Source organism: Sorex fumeus, unplaced genomic scaffold (assembly GCF_029834395.1).
Source record: "Sorex fumeus unplaced genomic scaffold, SorFum_2.1 ptg000021l, whole genome shotgun sequence".
NCBI lineage: Eukaryota > Metazoa > Chordata > Mammalia > Eulipotyphla > Soricidae > Sorex > Sorex fumeus.
Window position 1 is genome coordinate 3,002,540 of NW_026606078.1, and position 19,301 is coordinate 3,021,840.

A 19,301-nucleotide genomic window follows, 5' to 3' on the forward strand; every position below is an offset into this window, starting at 1 on the left:
TCTGAACTGAGCAGCTTGCTGCAGAGATTTCTCCAGATCCTAATTATCGAAAATTTTAGAATTGCAGTAGCAAGCGGCATGCAAAGTCTATAACAAACAATACAAAACAGAGTATAGGAGAGATTGTCTGCCAGAGGTGGGATGGGAGGGGATACTGGGGACATTGGTGGAGGGTTGGGCGTTCGATTATTATATGATTGAAACTCAAACAGGTAAGCTTTGTAACTATATCTCACAGTGATTCAATAAATAAGGTAAAAGTAAAGGACCTCCCGTTGATCGTCGATTTGCTCGAGCGGGCCCAGTAACGTCTCCATTGGAGACTTTGTTGTTACTGTGTTTGGCATATCGAATACTCTCAGTAGCTTGCCGGGCTCTCCAAGAGGGGCGGAGGAATCGAACTCGGGTCGGCCATGTTGGCCGCTTGTAAGGCGAACACCCTACCGCTGTGCTATCGCTCCAGCCCCGATTTAATAAACAAATAAATAAAATTAACATTCTGCATTAAAAAAGTAATGTGACGTTCATGCCCAATTCAATGAGCTTAATCAATGGATTAATAAATAGCAAGACTCCTACATTAAGAATAAATAATAAATAAAGTATATCGATCATGGCTGGAACTAGAAGATGTCATACTGAATGAAAGTCAGAAGGCAAAGGATACAGAATTATCTCTCCATATGTGAGACTTAAAGTTCACAGTAATATGGTAATATTGCAACAAAGTACCAAAGACAACACAAAGTGGGAGCTGATCCACGAAATAAGTTTTTGGGCTGGGAGTGGGAGTGGGGTTGGTGTAGAAAGGAAGGAACATTGGAATCCTTGAAGGAGGGAGGTGGGCACACTTGAGATGGGTGTGATGCTCAAATTATGTGCACAGAAAACCATCATTAACAATACTGTAAATCACAGTACCTCAATCTATTTTTTCTTTTGAAAAGTTAGGGGGAAAAGAATGCCAAACAATACTTTGGAGGAGAGAGGAGCTTCCAAAAAGTGTGGGGGCTATGGGGGGAGTGGGACTGGCAATATGGTGCTGGGGTGTAGATCACCTGTGCAGTTGCACCCATGATTTGTGGTGTACCATATGCAGTGCATGGATTGAACTGGGGTTGCCTTGTGTCAACTCCTGTACCAATACTCTGGACCCACACTTTTTCTTTTGAGGGCTGTATTACTAACCTCTCACTTCTTGTTGCTGATACTCTCTGTTTTTAAGAACAGGGTGCGAAATCCACATCCATGGATGATGCTTTCGGAGCTGAGGGAGCATGTAATGGGTCACAAATCCCACCATGCCAGCAAGGCCAAACAGCACAATGCTGAGAAATGGCTGTGATAAAAGAGAGAAAAAAATCATTATTTAGTTTACAAGAAAAGGAAGGGGGCATGCAAATGACTAAGACAACACACTCTTGTCACCCTCCCCCAACTCCTCCTTAAAAATAGTCAAACCCAACTCTTGTGGCAAACCTCTGAACTTCTTCCACATGGCATAAAACATCTCTGGAACTGCTAAGCATAAAGAACCCGTCTTTATGCAGAGAATAAATCTGTGCAAGTCCAGAGGCCAAAGGAATATTCTGTCTATTGGAATGCTATTTTTCCCTAAAAGAGGTGAGGGATAACAAATTTACCTAATAAACTTTTCCTGTTAAAGATAGAACATGTACATTTTTATATTTAATTCACAAGGCATAAGATTTTGGATCAAACCATTATGATATATATTCATGAATATATTCCTAATATGCACAATAATTTTACAGAGAGATGTTAACTTTCTGTAAGATGTTTAACCCAGAAATCCCATCTGAAATGCTCTACTTTTATGTTTCTAACTGAACTCTTGTTCCAATAATCATAATCATGTCCCAATAATCATGTTCCAATAACCATTTTGTTAATAATCATGTTCATTTTGTTAATAATCAGGTTTTGATAATAATTTTGTTAATAATAATGTTCTAATAACCATTTGTTAATAACCATTAACATTCCTGATAACCAATCAGTTTTTCCTCTGCTTAGGAAAACTGCCGCTAGCATGCCTTATTATCAACCTACTTACTGGTTTTACGAAGGATTTTAGAAGATGTCCAACATCCCTTGCACATTAAATTCTCAAGATGGAAAAGCAATAAGATTTAAACAAGGGATTCAAATCTGTGATGGGAACCAAATCTTACCTTGGACATTGTTCTTAATGGTACATGAACGTACCTTTATTGTCCAAATGACAAGATTTTCCCTTGGGCTCACTCTCCTGCAATACACTGGAACTCCCAATGGGAGCTTTAAGAAAACAGAGGTGGGAAGAGACATAGGTTGAATAATACATACTCTCAAGGACAGGAACACAGTACTGGCACTGACTGCAAATGACAAAACAGCAGCCAATGAGCAGATAATGAGGTCCGATCTTAAGATCTCCTTCTGTAAAGACAAAATAGGTCATAAAATTTATTCTTTTGTAGTTTGCAAAAGAGACATTGAGTGGCAATCATGTTCGGTCTATAGTCTACTCTCATCACACATCTTCCATCCTGGGAGGATCCCCCCAACCCTTTTATTTGGTGCTCCTTTCTCTATCTGTGCTCCCTTTCTGCCTAGAGTGTGTGGCTGGCTACCAAGCCATGGAGCAAAACTCCTGGTACTAATCTCGGTCACTTTTGAATGTTAGTCTCCTATTTTGTTACTTTATTTTCCCCAGATAAATGCAATCTTTCTATGTCTATATGACTCTTTTTCTGACTTTTGCTTAACAAGATACTTAACATGATACCATGTAGTACCACTTGTATGTAAATTTCATGACTTCATCTTTTCTAACAGCTACATGGTACTCCATCGTGTAGATGTACCAAAGTTTCTCTAACCAGTCATCTGTTCTCAGGCACTCAGGTTTTTTCCAGATTCTGGCTATTGTAAAGCATGCTGCAGGATCATTGTGTGAAATCCAAGCACAAAAAATTCTAAGTCTATAACTGTATCTCATGGTGTTTCACTAATAAAAATTTTTAAAAAATTGTTCTTTTGTAAATTCCCAAGAGTGGGGTCTGGCTATGTATTTTTATAAAATCCCAGATCCCAGGTTCAAGTTCAAACTGAAAAGCAGGTTTTGTTCTTGATATTTTCCTCAAAAGCTAAAGTCTAAAAGGCTTTGTTGGTTTCCTACTATGGCATATGTTTGGCAGTTATAACCTAGCATTGCTACTGTAATAAAAGTTACCAATGTGCCCGGTATAGCTCAAAGTCAAAGCAAAAGATAGCCTTGAGAAAAAAAGAGGGATGGATATGGTGTTCTGAGCTTACACCTCTAGATGTGTTTCTCTTCTTCCACTGGGATTTATTTGGTCAGAATATTGTCTCAGGGTAGGACCTAGCTTCCCATGCAGAAATGTGTGTGGCTGAGAGGATTTGGTCTAGTGTTTCCCTATAATTTTGTTACACCAACAGAATCCATTAAATCATTGGAGGCTCACTAATTCTTGATAATGAGTGTTAGAAAATTTGACACATAGGTACTTGACCCCAGACTTTTCCTATACTAACACTGCAAGCACTTTGCATTCCCAATAGTTTATGAACATTCCAATTGCTCAATATTTTTTAAAATAAGTAACTTTATTTTTTATCACAATGATTATACCATGCTTTTAGTTTCCATTTTTTTTAATTAGTGAAACACCATGAGGTACTGTTGTAGTCTTATGCTTGTGTTTTAGTTATACAATTGTCAAGTACCCATCCCACCACCAGTGCCGATTCTCTACCACCAATAATCCTAGTAGCCCTCCCACTTCCCCACCCCAACCCCCTCAACCCCACCTCGCCTCTGGCAGGGCATTCCCTTTTGCTCACTCTTTCTTCAAGGTCTTGTACTTTGCAATAGAGGTATTGAGTGGCCATCGTGTTCGGTCTATAGTCTACTTTCAGCATGCTCTCGCATTCTGAGCGAGTCCTCCAAACATCCTTTACTTGGTATTCCCTTCTCTATCTGAGCTGCCTTTTCCCCCAACATGTTCTGCCAGCTTCCAAGCTGTGGAGCAGAACTCCAGGTACTTATCTCAACTATTCTTGAATGTTCGACTCCCATTCTGTTACTTTATATTCCCCAGAAGTGTGCAGTCTTTTTATGTTTGTCCCTCTCTGACTCATTTCACTTAGCATGATACCTACCATGTAGAGATACTTGTATGTAGTAAAGCTGATTTCTAGGTAGTTGATTTTCTGGGGCACAATTGTGAATGGAATTTTTTTCATGTACCTTTCTTCTCTCTTACTGTTTGCACATAGGAAAGCCATGGACTTTTGGGTATTGATTTTATAGCCTGAAACTTTACTATACAAGTCTATTGTTTCTAGGAGTTTTTTGGTAAAGGATTTAGGATTCTCGAGATATATTAATATTAATAGGACTATTCAGGTACTCTAGATCTTCTTGATTCAGTCTTGGGAAATTATTGGAATCCAGGAATTTATCCATTTCTTCTAGGTTCTCTTGTTTCGTGAGATACAGACTTTCAAAGTAGTTTCTGATGATCTTTTGAATTTCTTTGGTTTCTGTGGTGATATCACCCTTCTCATTTCTGATTCGGTTTATTAGGGTTCTTTCTCTCTCTTTCTTTGTGAGTCTTGCTAGTGATAAATCTATCTTATTTATTTTCTTGAAGAATCAGCTCTTGGTTTCATTGATCTTTCAGATTGTTTTTTGGAATTTCATGTCGTTGACTTCTGCTCTAAGTTTTATGATCTCTTTCCTTGTGCCTGGTATAGACTTTTTTTGTTGGTCCTTTTCTCTAAGATTTTGAGCTGTGAAGTCAAGTTTTTTATTGGGATCTCTTCTTCCTTCCTGAGAAATGCTTGCAGAGCTATAATTTTCCCCCTTAACATGGCTTTAGCTTTGTCCCATAAGTTCTGATAGTTCATGTTTTTATTCTCATTTGTTTCCAGATATCTTTTGATTTCTTCCTTGTTTTCTTTCCTAATCAACTCATTGTTCAACATTGAGTTGTTTAATTTCCAGGTGTTTGATTTGATTTTTTGCATCTGTACATGATTAATTTCTATCTTCAGCACACTGTTTTCTGTGAAGGTAGTTGACACAATGTCTATCTTTCTGATTCTATTGAGGTATGCTTTGTGGCCCAGTGCATGGTCTATTCTGGAAAATGTCCCATGTGCACTGGAAAAGAATGTGTATTCTTTTTTGGTGGGTATAAAGTCCTGTATAGATCTATTAGCTGTCTGTTTTCTATTTCTTTCTTCAGAGCCATTATTTCTTTGCTAAGTTTTAATCTTCTTTATCTATCTAGTGGTGATAAGGTTGTGTTGAAGTTTCCAATTACTATTTTGTTGCTTGCAATGTCCTTCTTAAGGTCTGTTAGCAGTTGCAGGTATTTGGCTGGTCCTTCAGTGGATGCTTATACATTTAGGAGTGTGATTTCTTCCTGCTGTATTAATCCCTTGTAAGTAAAGTAAAGTAAAGGCCCTCCCGTTGATCATCGATTTGCTTGAGCGGGCCCAGTAACGTCTCCATTGGAGACTTTGTTGTTACGGTGTCTGGCATACCGGATACGTCATGGGGAGCTTGCCAGGCTCTGCTGTGCGGGCGAGATACTCTCGGTAGCTTGCCGGACTCTCCAAGAGGGGTGGAGGAATCAAACTCGGGTCGGCCATGTTGGCTGTGTGCAAGGCAAACGCACTACCGCTGTGCTATCACTCCAGCCCATTAATCCCTTGATTAATAAAAAATGGCCTTCTCTGTCCCTTCTAATGTTTTTCAACCTGAAATCTATGTTGTCCATTACTAGTAAGACCACTCCAGCTTTTTTGAGGGGGTTGTTTGCTAGCAGGATTGTTCTCCATCCTTTGACTTTGAGTATATGTTTGTTCTAATTGTTCAGATGTGTTTTTTGTAGGAGGAGAATGTTTAGTTCTCATAATTCATAATATCCATGAATCCATTTTGCCACTCTGTGTCTCTTAATTGTGAATTTAAAGCACTGACGTTGAGAGAGATTATTGTCATGGGGTTTAGTATCATCTTTCCGTAAGGGATTGTTGTGCTCATAGGGGTTTTTCTTGCTTATAGTAGCCCCTTTAGCCCTTATTTTAGGTTTGGTTTTGAGCCTATGAAGTTCCTGAGCTGTTGTTTATCCACAAAATAGTGTACCGTTCATTCAAGTTTGAGTGAGAGTTTAGCCGGATAAAGTATTCTTGGTGAAGCATTCATTTCAGTGAGTCTTTTTTCACTATATACCACCATTGTCTTCGGGTTTGGAGGGTTTCCTCTGATGGTCTGCTGTGAATCTAAGGGGTGCTCCTTTGTATGTGATTTCCTTCTTTGACCTTGCTGCTTGCAGTATTGTGTTTCTATCCGTGGCACCCATCATTCTAACTATGATATGCCTTGGAGTGTTTTTGTTGGGGGCTCTTTTAGCTGGCACTCTTCGGGCTACTTGAATATGGATGACTGCATTGTTCAGCTCTGGGAACTTTTCAGCAATGATTTGTATAACCATGGATTTTTCATTGGGACTGTTTCCCTTACTTTCTGTTGCTCCAGTGATTCTAATGTTGTTCCTCTTGGAATGATCCCCTATTACTCTAATTCATTCTAGAGGTATTTTGAGGTCTCTTGCCATTGTTTGTTGTTACCTGTAGCTTCCTGCAGCTCGTCTCACTGATTCTGTCTTTAGCTGTAGCCATTCTACTGTTGAGGGCACAGACTGAGCTTTTTATTTTATCTACAAAATCTTTAATTCGTGACATTTCTGTGCATAGCTTTCCAATTTCTGCTCTCATTTCTTCCTGTATTTTCTCAAATGTTTTTTTCATGTCCTCCTTTAATTTACTCGATATCTGTCTCACTGTTTCATTGAATTAATTGAACATCTTCATTACTTCATATCTGAATTCTTTCTAAGAGAGCTTCCTTACGTGAGTAACAGCTAATGAGGCTTCTGGATTCTTTTCATCATCCTCTCATTGTGGTTGGGATTTGCATTGTTTCTTCATGTTGGTGTGGTGATATGGAGACTAAGATGTTTAAACGAGGTTATAATTTACCTGCAGCTGTGTGAGTGTCCTCGCACAAAATTAGGCCATGCCTGCATCTGCAGAGGCCACACCACCTACGAGTATTTGGTGTGTGTGTGTGTGTGTGTGTGTGTGTGTGTGTGTGTTTTGGGGGGGTTACAACCTGGGAGGAAAAGAAAACTGGGCATGGCGTTCAGGACAAACAGGAAGAGGCTCAGGGCTTGCTCGATATTTTTACTAACAACATAGTCAGGGTTTCTATTTTAGACATTTCAGTGGATGTGTAATGCAGTGAAAAAATGCTATTATCTAATGAATAAAATTCATGGAATGAATAAAAGTCAACAAGATCATCTCTGACAACAGAATTATCAGGTCAAGAATGTCAGCATGCAACGTTGTGAAGTCTTAAAATATTGGTATTGTAGAATCAGATAATGTCTTTAGCTTTCCCTTGAATTTCCAGTCACTAATAATGTTGAGCAATTTTCATATACTAAATCCTTAAAGCACTTTTTACAATAGCATCAAATATATAAACTATGTTAACATAAATTTGGCTTCCAAAATCTGTGCAAGATCTGTACAGTGAAAATTGCTCAATGGTTTGGAAGCAGGGCTCATGTGCTGGGGAAGGGGGGGGGGAACAGTTGATATGGAGAAGGGACCACTAAATAAATGATGGTTGGAGGGATCGATTGGGATGGGAGCTGTACGCTGAAATTAGACTACGGACCAAACATGATAGCCTATTAAAATCTGTATTGCAAAACATAATATTCAAAAGTAGAGAGTAAAAAGGAAGTTGCCTATCACAGAGGGAGGGGGTAGGATGGGGCTAGGGGTCAGGAGGAATACTGGGAACACTGGTGGTGGAAAATGTGCACTGGTGGAAGGATAGGTGCTCGATCATTATAGGTGCTCTCATATTATTGAGGCTTAATCATGGAAGTTTGTAGCTGCCTCACGGTGATAAATTCAAAAAATTTTAAAAATGAATAGCAATTCTGGAAATATTTTATTTTGATAAATATTTTAAGTCTAAAAGTGAATTTACAATGCTAAATCTTATGTAAAAAAAGAATGCAACCTATAAAATCAATACCCAAAAATCCCGTTCACAATTATGCCCCAGAAAATCAACTACCTAGGAACAAGCTTAACTAAGGAAGTAAAGGACCTGTACAAAGAAAACTACAAAATACTACTTCAGGAAATAAAAGAGGACACGAGGAAATGGGAAAATATCCCCTGCTCATGGATGGGAAGAATTAACATTGTCAAAATTGCAATAGTTCCCAAAGCACTGTACAAATTCAATGCGATTCCTCTAAGGATACCCATGACATTCTTCAAAGAAATGGAGCAAACACTCCTGAAATTTATATGGAACAATAAGCCCCCACGAATATCTAAAGCAATGCTTAGAAAAAAGAAAATAGGAGGAATCAACCTCCTTAACTTCAAACTCTACTACAAAGCAGTAATAATTAAAACAGCATGGTACTTGAACAAAGGCAAAGATGTAAACCAACAGAACAGTGTTGAATATACTGATATCTCCCCCCAAGCATATGATCATCTAATAAGGGAGCAAGAAATGGGAAGTTGAGCAAGAAAATCCTCTTTAACAAATTGTGCTGGCAAAACTGGACAGCTACATGCAAAAAAATGGGCACAGATCTCTGCATAACACCGTGTACAATAGTAAGATCAAAATGGATTAGAGACCTCAACATCAGACCGGAATCCATAATGTACACTGAAGACAAAGTGGGCAAAACCCTCCATGACATTGAAACTAATGGTATCTTCAAAGATGTCATGCCACTGGCCAAGCAAGTGAAAACAGAGACTATCTTAAACTAAAAAGCTTCTGCATCTCAAAAGAAACAGTGACCAAAATACAAAGACAGTCTAAAGAATGGGAAAGGGTATTCTCCCAACACCCATCCAACAAGGATATATCAAGAATATACAAAATACTGGTTGAACCACTACAAGAAGAAAACATCCAACCCCATCAAAAATGGGGTGACAGCATTGCCTCTTTTGCAAACCACAACACCCAATAAAAGAGGGAGAACAAAATGGATAGCCCTGCCACAGAGGCAGGGTGGGATGGGGGGAATGGGGGGTGGAAGAGATACTGGGATCCATAGTGGTGGGAAATGGGCATTGGTGGAGGGATGGGTATTTGATCATTGTATAATTAAAACCCAAGCACAAAAATTTGTAAATCTACAGCTGTACCTCATAATGTCTCACTAATGAAAAAATGGAGTGATGAAATGAAAAGAAACTTTCTCAAAGAAGAAAACTGAATTGCTAAAATACACATGAGAAAATGTTCTACATCATTTTCAACAGGGAGATGCAGATCAAAACAACAATGAGATATCATTTCACACTACAGAGACTGGCCCACCTCCAAAAGAACAAAAGCAACCGGTGTTGGCACAGATGTGGCGAGAAAGGGACACTCCTTCATTGCTAATGGGAATGTCGACTGGTTCAGCCCTTTTGAAAAACAGTATGGGTGATTCTCAAAAAATTAGAAATTGAGCTCCCAGTTGACCCAGCAATACCACTCCTGAGAATATATCCAAGAGAGACAAAAAAAAGTATAGTTGAAGTGATGTCTGCACTTTTTTTGTTCCTTGCAGCACTGTTAACAATAGCTTGAATTTGGAAAACACCTGAATGCCTGAGAACAGATGACTGGTTAAAGAAACTTTGGTACATCTACACAATGGAGTACCATGAAGCTGTTAGAAAAGATGAAGTCATAAAATTTATATACAAGTGGTACTACATGGAAAGTATCATGCTAAGCAAAATGAGTCAGAAAGAGAGGGACAGACAGAGAAAGATTGCATTCATCTGGGGAACATAAAGTAACAAAATAGGAGACTAACACCCAAGAATAGCCGAGATAAGTACCAGGAGGTTTACTCTATAGCTTGGAGGCCAGCCGCACACACTAGGGGAAAAGGGAGCTCAGATAAAGAAGGGAGGACCAAATAAAGGGTGTTGGGAGGATCCTCCCAGGATGAGAGATGCGTGCTGAGAGTAGACTTTAGACTGAACATTGTTGCCTCTCAATGCCTCCTTTGCAAACCACAGCACCCAAAAGGAGAGAGAGAACAAAGGGGAATGCCCTGTCACAGAGGCAGTGTGGGAGGAGGAGATGGGGGATGGGAGGGATACTGGGTTCAGTGGTTGGTGAGAATGGGCACTGATGGAGGGATGGGTATTTGATCACTGTTTAACTGAAACCCAAGCAGAAAAATTTGTAAATCTACAAGTGTACCTCATGGTGTTTCACTTGTTTTACATGTTCTGGGCAAGAAATTTTACTTGTTAATGCTGAACCCCTGAACCAGGATTCTAGCGTCATGATGTACATAAGTTTTCTTCATGCATGTTTTATAAAGACCTAATCTAGTTCCATATAATACTCTTTTTCAAAATTATTTTCTGGGGTATTACATAGTATGTGTAAATAATTTGAAATGAGCTCATAAGCAGGAACTTAAGTAGCTGTATAAATAATATGTAATATTTAATTATTCAACTTATAATATTATACAATTCATAATATACATTGTTATATAAGCTGACTTATTAATGGTTCCGACTCTGAGCTAGTCTGTGGGGCAGGTGAAAGCCCTCCCTACCCCAAGGGACCCAGCTCCAGCAGCTGACCTCCACTGCCCAACCACCACCATGCTCCATACCGCTTTCCGCAAAGCAGCTGCAGGACACATTATAAGACCCTTCCTACTATTTATGCCTCTCGGAGAACCCCGCAAGCTACTGAGAGTATCCCGCACACACGGGCAGAGCCTGGCAAGCTCCTCATGGTGTATTTGATATGCCAAATACAGTAACGACAAGAAGTCTCATTCCTCTGACCCTGACCCACCCTCCAGTGGTTGGGAAAAGACAAATAAGAAGAGGTTGCTAAAATCTCAGGACTGGGAGGAATAGAGATGTTACTGGTAGCCGTTCAAGTAATTCAACGATTAACGAGATGACAGTGACAGTAATAGTGATTAATGGTTAAATAAATTTTCATCTTCACGTACAAATATATATAAACAGTGACACAGTGGGTAATATAAACACTCTTGTAGTAGATGGAATTAATATGCTATATAGTTTGTGCAAATATCCTTGACTGCTAAAAATCAGGTTGCATTTCATTTTTAATCATAATAAATTATCATTATGTTAATGCATCGAATTCGATTCCTCCACTCCTCTCGGTGAGCTTGGCAGGCTACCGAGCGTATCTCGCCCATATGGCAAAGCATGGCAAGCTACCTGTGACGTATTCGATATGCCAAACACAGTAACAATAAGTCCCACAATGGAGACATTACTAGACCCGATCAAGCAAATCGATGAACAACAGGAGGACAGTGACAGTGACAGATTTTTTTTTTTTAGTAATCAGTGATTATTTATTTATTAAATAAGACAGTAATAAGAAGTAAATTTAATATGATTGTTTGAAAGGATTACTAGCTAAGTAATCTATTTTCATTTTTGTCTCATAGCATTAGCTGTTATACAGAAATCATGAAGATTGAGGTACACATAGGTGTGGTTGAACATTATCCTAGCAATAAACAGATGTAAAGCCTCCCCTTCAGGGGAAGTTATTCTAGGAGATTAACTCAAGGACAAAATCTCACCTGGGGATTCAGCAGTCTAATTTACTAGGAGATCTGCTCAAGGGCTGGATTCCATCTAAGAGCATATTACTTTCTCCTTTCTTTAGCTGGTAATCTATTTAAGCGATAATATTAAATTTACTTCTTATTAGTGTTTCTAGTCATTTTGTATGAATACAGTAAGAGATATATTAAGCTTAAAGATTGGCTCTTCCTGGGGCAACTCACTATATATTCCAGACTGCAGTTCTCAGGTCTAGATAGTCTTTCCTAACCCCATCACACTCCTCATTCAGTTACTTCTTTTGTGGGTCAGTTACTGCTTTTGGGATCATGACAGAGTTTGTTCCTTGACTGTGCTCTTAACTTTTTATATTTCTTTTTTTTCCCCTTTATTTTATTTTATTTTTTTTACAGTTGTAAATTTACAATTTTTTGTGCTTTGGTTTCAATTATACAATGATCAGATACCCATCCCTCCACCAGTGCCCATTTTCCACCACCATGGATAATATCCCTCCCACCCCCATCCCCCCATCCCTCCTGTCTCTGTGGCAGGGCAATCCCCTGTGTTCTCTCTCTCCTTTTGGGTGTTGTGGTCTGCAAAAGAGGCATTGAGTGGCAAACATGTTCAGTCCATAGTCTACTTTCGACATGCATCTCCCCTCCTGGGAGGATCCTCCAAACATCCTTTATTTGGTGCTCCCTTCTCTATCTGAACTGCCCTTTCCTCTAGGATACCCGGCTGGCCTCTAAGTTATGGAGTAATCCTCCTGGTGCTGATCTCAGCTATTCTTGGGTATTAATCTCATACTTTGTTACTTTATATCTCCCAGATGAATGCAATCTTTCTATGTCTATCCCTCTCTTTCTGACTCATTTCGCTTAGCATGATACTTTCCATATTGTACCACTTTTATGTAAATTTCATGACTTCATCTTTTCTAAGAGCTACATAGTACTCCATTGTGTAGATGTACCAAAGTTTCTTTAACCAGTCATCTGTTCTTGGGCATTCAGGTTTCTTCCAGTTTCTGGCTATTGTAAAGAGTGCTGCAATGAACAAACAAGTGCAGATGTCACTTCGACTATACATTTTTGCCTCTGGGATATATTCCCAGGAGTGGTATTGCTGGGTCAAATGGGAGCTCAATTTCTAATTTTTTGAGAATCGTCCATACTGTTTTCCAGAAGGGCTGAACCAGTGGACATTCCCACCAACAGTGAAGGAGTGTCCCTTTCTTGCCACATCCACGCCAGCATCGGTTGCTTTTGTTCTTTTGACAGTGACAGATCTTTATGCAACTAAAACTTCTTTATATCTTGATTTAATTCTCTTGGAAAACTCTGAGATGTAGATTTGCTACAACATGTTATAAATATTTTATAATACTTCACAAATTATGCTTTCCCTAATGGTTGTAATTTACACAGATTCAAACAATGTTTAAAAGATCTCATCTTGTCACAATTGGCAATGCCATTAATTTATTCTGTGCTAATATAAATGAACAACAACAAAAAGATATATTTACATTTCTTTATATAGAATATTTAGCGACTGAATATTTTGTTTATAAATCATATATATCAATTTTATTTGCCTAGAATTTAAAAATGAAATGATAAGAGATGTTGATTTACGATATTAACTTTCAAAATAGCAATAAATGTTATACTAAATCATTTAAAATTTAAATTAATTTTTTAATCAGCTTTTATTAGGTACTATAGATAACAATACATTGAAGTTGTAATTTTTGACTTGTGGTGCTGCTGTGTCAGTCCCTCCACCACTGTATCAAGGTCTACCCACCCTACCCCATCCCTACCAACCTTAACTTCCTAGTACCCAGTTCTGTTGATCATGTTGAAACCTATATCATTTTCTTACATATAGAAGTTAACATTTTTGTTACTTTTTTTGCTTCCGTTTGGGTCATTCCTGGATGTACACAGGGCTTACTTCTGGTTCTTCACTCAGAAATTACTCTTGGCAGTGCTCAAAAACATATGGGATGCTCGGGACAAACCCATGTCAGCCACAAGCATGGCAAGAGACCTTCCCCACTGTACTATCTCTCAAGCCCTGTAGAAATGAAAGATTTTTAACTGAATATGATGAGGAGGGCTGGAGCGATAGTACAGCGGGTAGGGCGTTTGCCTTACAAGCGGCCAACATGGCCGACCCGAGTTCGATTCCTCCGCCCCTCTCGAGAGCCCGGCAAGCTACCGAGAGTATTCGATATGCCAGACACAGTAACAACAAAGTCTCCAATGGAGACGTTACTGGGCCCGCTCGAGCAAATCGACGATCAACGGGAGGGCCTTTACCTTTTTACCTTTATGATGAGGAAAATTTAGGAATTCAAACTTAACCTAAGTCTAAGAGAGTGTGTATGTTTTATTTAGTTTTATTTTATAGCTTCTATGTCTGGGCTGGAGCGATAGCACAGCAGTTAGGGCATTTGTTTGCATGCAGCTGACCCAGATTCAATTCCTCCATCCCTCTCGGAGAGCCTGGCAAACTACTGAGAGTATCCCACCTGCACGGCAGAGCCTGGCAAGCTCCCCGTGGTGTATTCAATATGCTAAAAACAGTAACAACAAGTCTCACAATGGAGACACTACTGGTGCCCACTCGAGCAAATCAATGAACAACAGGAGGACGGTGCTACAGTGCTAAAGTTTCTATGTCTAGAAATTAATTCTCTTTAATTTGAACAAAGATTTTGATTTGTTCAATAAAGTTGACATTTATGTATAGGACAACATAGAATTCCTATTATCATTTGTTACATATGAAGGACTTCTTTTTTTCCTCTTATCATTTTCCTCTTTATACAGAATTGAAAGTTACATTGTTTCCCTTAATAGTTACAAAACTATTTCATGTATACACTTCAATTTACTATAATCTAAAGTAAATCAGTATCTTTATCTCTTAGGCATTAGTAAGAAACTTCAAGTCTGGGAATCATTTTTCTTCCCATCCAAACTGAATGTCATGTATTTGTATTTCTATTTTTGCTTTTTAAAGCCAAAAACACATTTTAACAATGGATTTTTTAGTTAATGTTTATTTAGATAAACTTTTACAGTGTTTCTGCAATTTGATTTTTTTTCTGGCTGGAGTGATAACACAGTGGTTGGGTGTTTGCCTTGCATGCAGCCGGCCTGGCCGAGCCGGGTTCGATTCCTCTGCCTTTTTTGGAGAGCCTGGCAAGCTACCCGTGACGTACTCAATATGCCAAAAACAGTAACAAGTCTCATGATGGAGACGTTACTGGGCCCGCTTGAGCAAATCGATGAACAATGGGAGGACAGTGCTACAGTGCTACAGTGCTATTTTTTAAAATTCGACTTTGAATCTGAAATAATTTTTTTGTTCATCTTTGAGAATTAAATTTAGTGAGGTTCTTTCAGTTTTTTCTTGTCAAAAATATTTTCATTGATCTCTTAATTTTTGAAAGATATTTGAACTGAGTATGGAATTCTAGTGTGTAACTTGGTTACATTCTTTCGAATATTAAATACATTAAACAGTTGTCATTTGTGATTGCCTTTACTAGGTTCCCAGATGTATAGGACTTTAAACAGAAAAAAAATACTCATTTTAATTTTTAAAGTATATTACCCTAGAGATATACTTTTTTAATTGAACAAACACAAAATGCCTATGAATTGCGCCCAAGAGTACTCCTACTTCCCTAGATGGTTCCAAGCAAGCTCCAGAGAACACTTTGGGGTAACTGGAATTTTTGTGTTTTTTTGTGGGTCACACCCAGAAAGACTCAGGGGTTACTCCTGGAGGTACTTAGAGCACCATTAGGGTTGCTGGGGATTGAACCGGGGTTGACCACGTGCAAGGCAAATGCCCTATACAATCACTCTGGCCCTCATTGGAACTCAAATCTCTAGATCTGCCTTTCAATAATTCTAACAAACTTTCATAAAACACCACACTTATTGGATTAATATCCTAAGTGTTTTAGGCTTCATCAGTGAATTGTCCCTTTTCCTCCCCACTCCCACCCAAAGAAACTTACAGTGCTCTTGTGAGCACCCCTAATACCCTGAGTTTATCTTTAACCTTTCCGTTGTGTTTTATCTCTCATTGTCACTATTCCCCAAGTCAGTCTTGGTTGACAAAACTTTCTGAGAAGTCTGAACTTAGTTGTGAATTACCTGCTTTTCTATTTCCCCTTTTTATATTTTTTACTATAGAGGAATGTTCTTTGCTTAAATACAGAAAGACTGTTAATGATGTGCTCCTAATATTTAGAAGTTGATTCACTCTGAAATATATCTACTTTTGGGCATACGTCATAATTACTTGATCCAGGATTCAGTTAATAACACCTCACAAAAGAAGGTCTGGCCATGGGACTAGCATGGACCCTGGGCGAGTGGCAAAGCTATACTGTCATCCAAATAGGAACAGTCTAGAAATCATAAAAACATGGTCTTGCTGCAAACTGTTATAACTTAAGAGACAGGACGCCCATAGGGAAAAACAAGCTGAACTGGTCTGAAGACTGAGTCTGGGATTTACAGCAAAAGACTTGCTTGCCCTCAAGAGCCCAGAGAACTAGGAGTTGGAATCTATATATCTTACTGTATTTATCCAAATAACTGCAAGTATTAATAAAAATTAAACATAATTGTTTAATATGTACAACTAAAGGGAAAGAGAAAATCAAAATAGGTGTCCCTGAGAAACTGAGCATCTCCTTGAGTTAATCCCTCCAAGATAATTGCCTCTGCTGGAATGCTTTAACTCTGTAAATGATCAATCACACCTATATGCAGTCCTATACCTTGATTTTCTATAAGTATGCTAACACCTCTGCATTAAAAGGGCCATTTTTACCATCTCTTTGTTTCTCTGCTGGAGTAGCCTGGGAAGGTACTGAAAGCACATGCCACATCCGCACACTTCGTGCTCACCCACTAAGTATTGAATATCAAATTTTAACAGAAATTATAACATCAAGTGTTCTCTTTACAGAATTATTATTATATAAGTACCAGACTATCTTACTCTAGCTTTCTTACTCCCAGTTCATGTCTCTTTATCTTTCTTCATATTTTCTAAGTTCAAGTCTATTCTAGAAACTTCCTTCTACCTTTGATTTCAATTCACTAAATTTTTGAGTGAACTCTCCTCTGCTCTGTCTCTGTCTATATTTTGACCCGTTTTAAAATTCTTAATATATTTTCATTTGCTTTTTGTTAAGAAAGCTCTACTTCTCTTTTAAATAAGCTTAAAATTTTAAATATTTTCTATTATTTTGTTCTTATCTTTTTAATTCTTAAACATAGAAAATAGAATTGTTTTTTAAAATATTTGTGTGATGAAATGAAGTATATGAAATATCTGTACACCTACTTTTGCTCATTTCTTATTGTCTTCTATAGTTTTGTTTCATTTCTTTTTTTTGCAAGTTTTTCATTTCACTTAGAAAGTTCGTTAAAGGAATCATTTGAAACCTCGGAAGATGAACTCTTTTAGAGATGATTCAAGATTATTATTATTATTATTTTGTAATGAGATGCTCTTAGTTTGGGAACAATTTTAAACTAGCTTTATAAAGTCAATGGTCTTTAGTCTTCCAGATATTGGAACTTAGAATTAAAAATCCATGAAAATTTAATTAGCAATAATTCCCTAGAATCAATCTCTCTCTCTTTCTCTCTCAATCAAAATAAGATCTCAAGCATTCAAGGTATTTTTTTTTATTTTTAAGGTAACATTCTAACTGTAAAATAAATACTTTATTTCCTTTTGGGAGTGGTACACATACAGCCATGCTCAGAGAATATTTCAAGCTCTGTCAATGCTTGGAAGTTGCTCAAAGTATTCAGAGGACCTGAGAGCTCAATGTGCTATCAGGGATCAAACCTATATGTCCTTTCTGGAAAGCATGCAAAACAGCTTATTGAGCTATCTCCCAGTCTAACAATTCTTCTGTACTCAGTATTGAAGGTGAGCTTGTTGGTATCCCCCCTGGCACAGGGAAGGATCAACTAATTTCTTCTGGTTCACCTTCAACCTGAGAGCTAAGCCCTTATGAGTCCCAGACTGATGAGTAGATACTCTCCACCACTGGGCATCCTTGGATTTAATTTCTTTCCTTCACATTTTGAGGGTCCCAGACTAAGACCCAAGTTGCTGTTGGGTCAAAAAGAATTTCTTACCCTAACTCCACTAGGGTCTTCTATCCACCTAAATTTAGGCAAGATATTTCATTCACATTTTATTGTTTTTGTCACATTATCCCTATTATCTGGATATTTTGTTGCTATAGTGTGATTATTTTATTGTAACTCCTAAATTATTTTTTTCAGATATGTCAGAATGCCTTTGCTTTTCAAAATTTTCTCTCCCCTGGTGGTTTTTATAGAATACCAAATCAATCACAATCAATTTTAATAAACATTATTGCATCTTCTATATGCATATAGTAATATGATCTACTTGTTTTACTTGCCAGAAATTCTAAAATAATACATTCAATTGTGCTGCACCTGATGTTTTAATGATGAGTTAATGAATATCAATATTATCACTTAGTATATCAACATATAAAATCCATTGTGGCTCTTTTTATGAATCCCTTTATGCTCTGATTTTAAAATAAGAAAATGAAGATATCCTGGTTTAACATTACATATTCAATTGACTTAGCACTGTGTTTGAAAAACAATTTATTGTGGCAGAGTCTCCTACCACCGCACCTGGCTGTCCTCACTGGGACCCCTTGGAGGGGGGAGGGTTGAGTTTCTCTCCCCTCACCCCTTGCCCCGAGCAGAGTTTCAGCAGCTGAGGACCTTCGGAGCCAGCCACGGCCATGCTGGGACCACTCTCCACACGTCCGGACGGGCCTCATGCATGAAAGAACTGGCAGAAGAACCCAGGCATGTGGGTCCTGGGGCTGAGGTCTCTAAGCCTACACGGATTGAGACTGGGCCTTCTCCACCTAGACCCTCCATCATCCAGTATGTAGGCGTCACACCCACTAGCTGCTGCCAGCGCCAGTTTGGTCCTATCAATGGCCAAGACACAGAGAGTATAAAACCCAGCTCCCAGACGCAGGCTGCCCCATTCATGGCTGTGCGACATCTTATTATCTTATTTTCCTTTGGAGAACCTGGCAGGCTACCAGAAGTATCCTGCCCGCACAGAAGAGTCTAGCAAATTTCCCGTGTCATATTCAATATGCAAAATACCAGTAATAATGATAGGTCTCATTCCCCTAATCCTGAAAGAGCATTGAAATGGTTCTTTTAAAACTTCAGGGCTACGGATGGATTCACTAGTGAATTCTTCCAAATCGTTAAAGAGGACTTACTCCCAATGCTCTTTAAGCTTTTCACGAAATTGAAATATCAAAAACACTTCCGAACAGTTTCTATGAAGCAAATATCACACTGATACCAAAAGCAGACAGAGATACCACAAAGAAAGAGAATTATAGGCCGATATCCCTGATGAACACAGATGCAAAGATCCTCAACAAACTACTAGCAAACAGAATCCAACTACTCATCAAAAAGATCATACAC

General features: G+C 38.4%; 1 protein-coding gene across 2 annotated transcripts in view; it reads right to left on the minus strand.

Moving 5' to 3' along the window:
* The window catches only part of PCNX2 (pecanex 2), a 409,093-nt gene that overhangs the window by 171,587 nt on the left and 218,205 nt on the right, over nucleotides 1-19,301 (minus strand). For both annotated transcript variants that reach the window (XM_056113571.1, XM_056113570.1), the window contains 2 exons: nucleotides 2,350-2,442; nucleotides 1,189-1,339 (listed from right to left, as the gene is read on the minus strand). In XM_056113571.1, coding sequence (XP_055969546.1) covers nucleotides 1,189-1,339; nucleotides 2,350-2,442 — 244 coding nt within the window. The remainder of the gene's footprint in view (nucleotides 1-1,188; nucleotides 1,340-2,349; nucleotides 2,443-19,301) is intronic.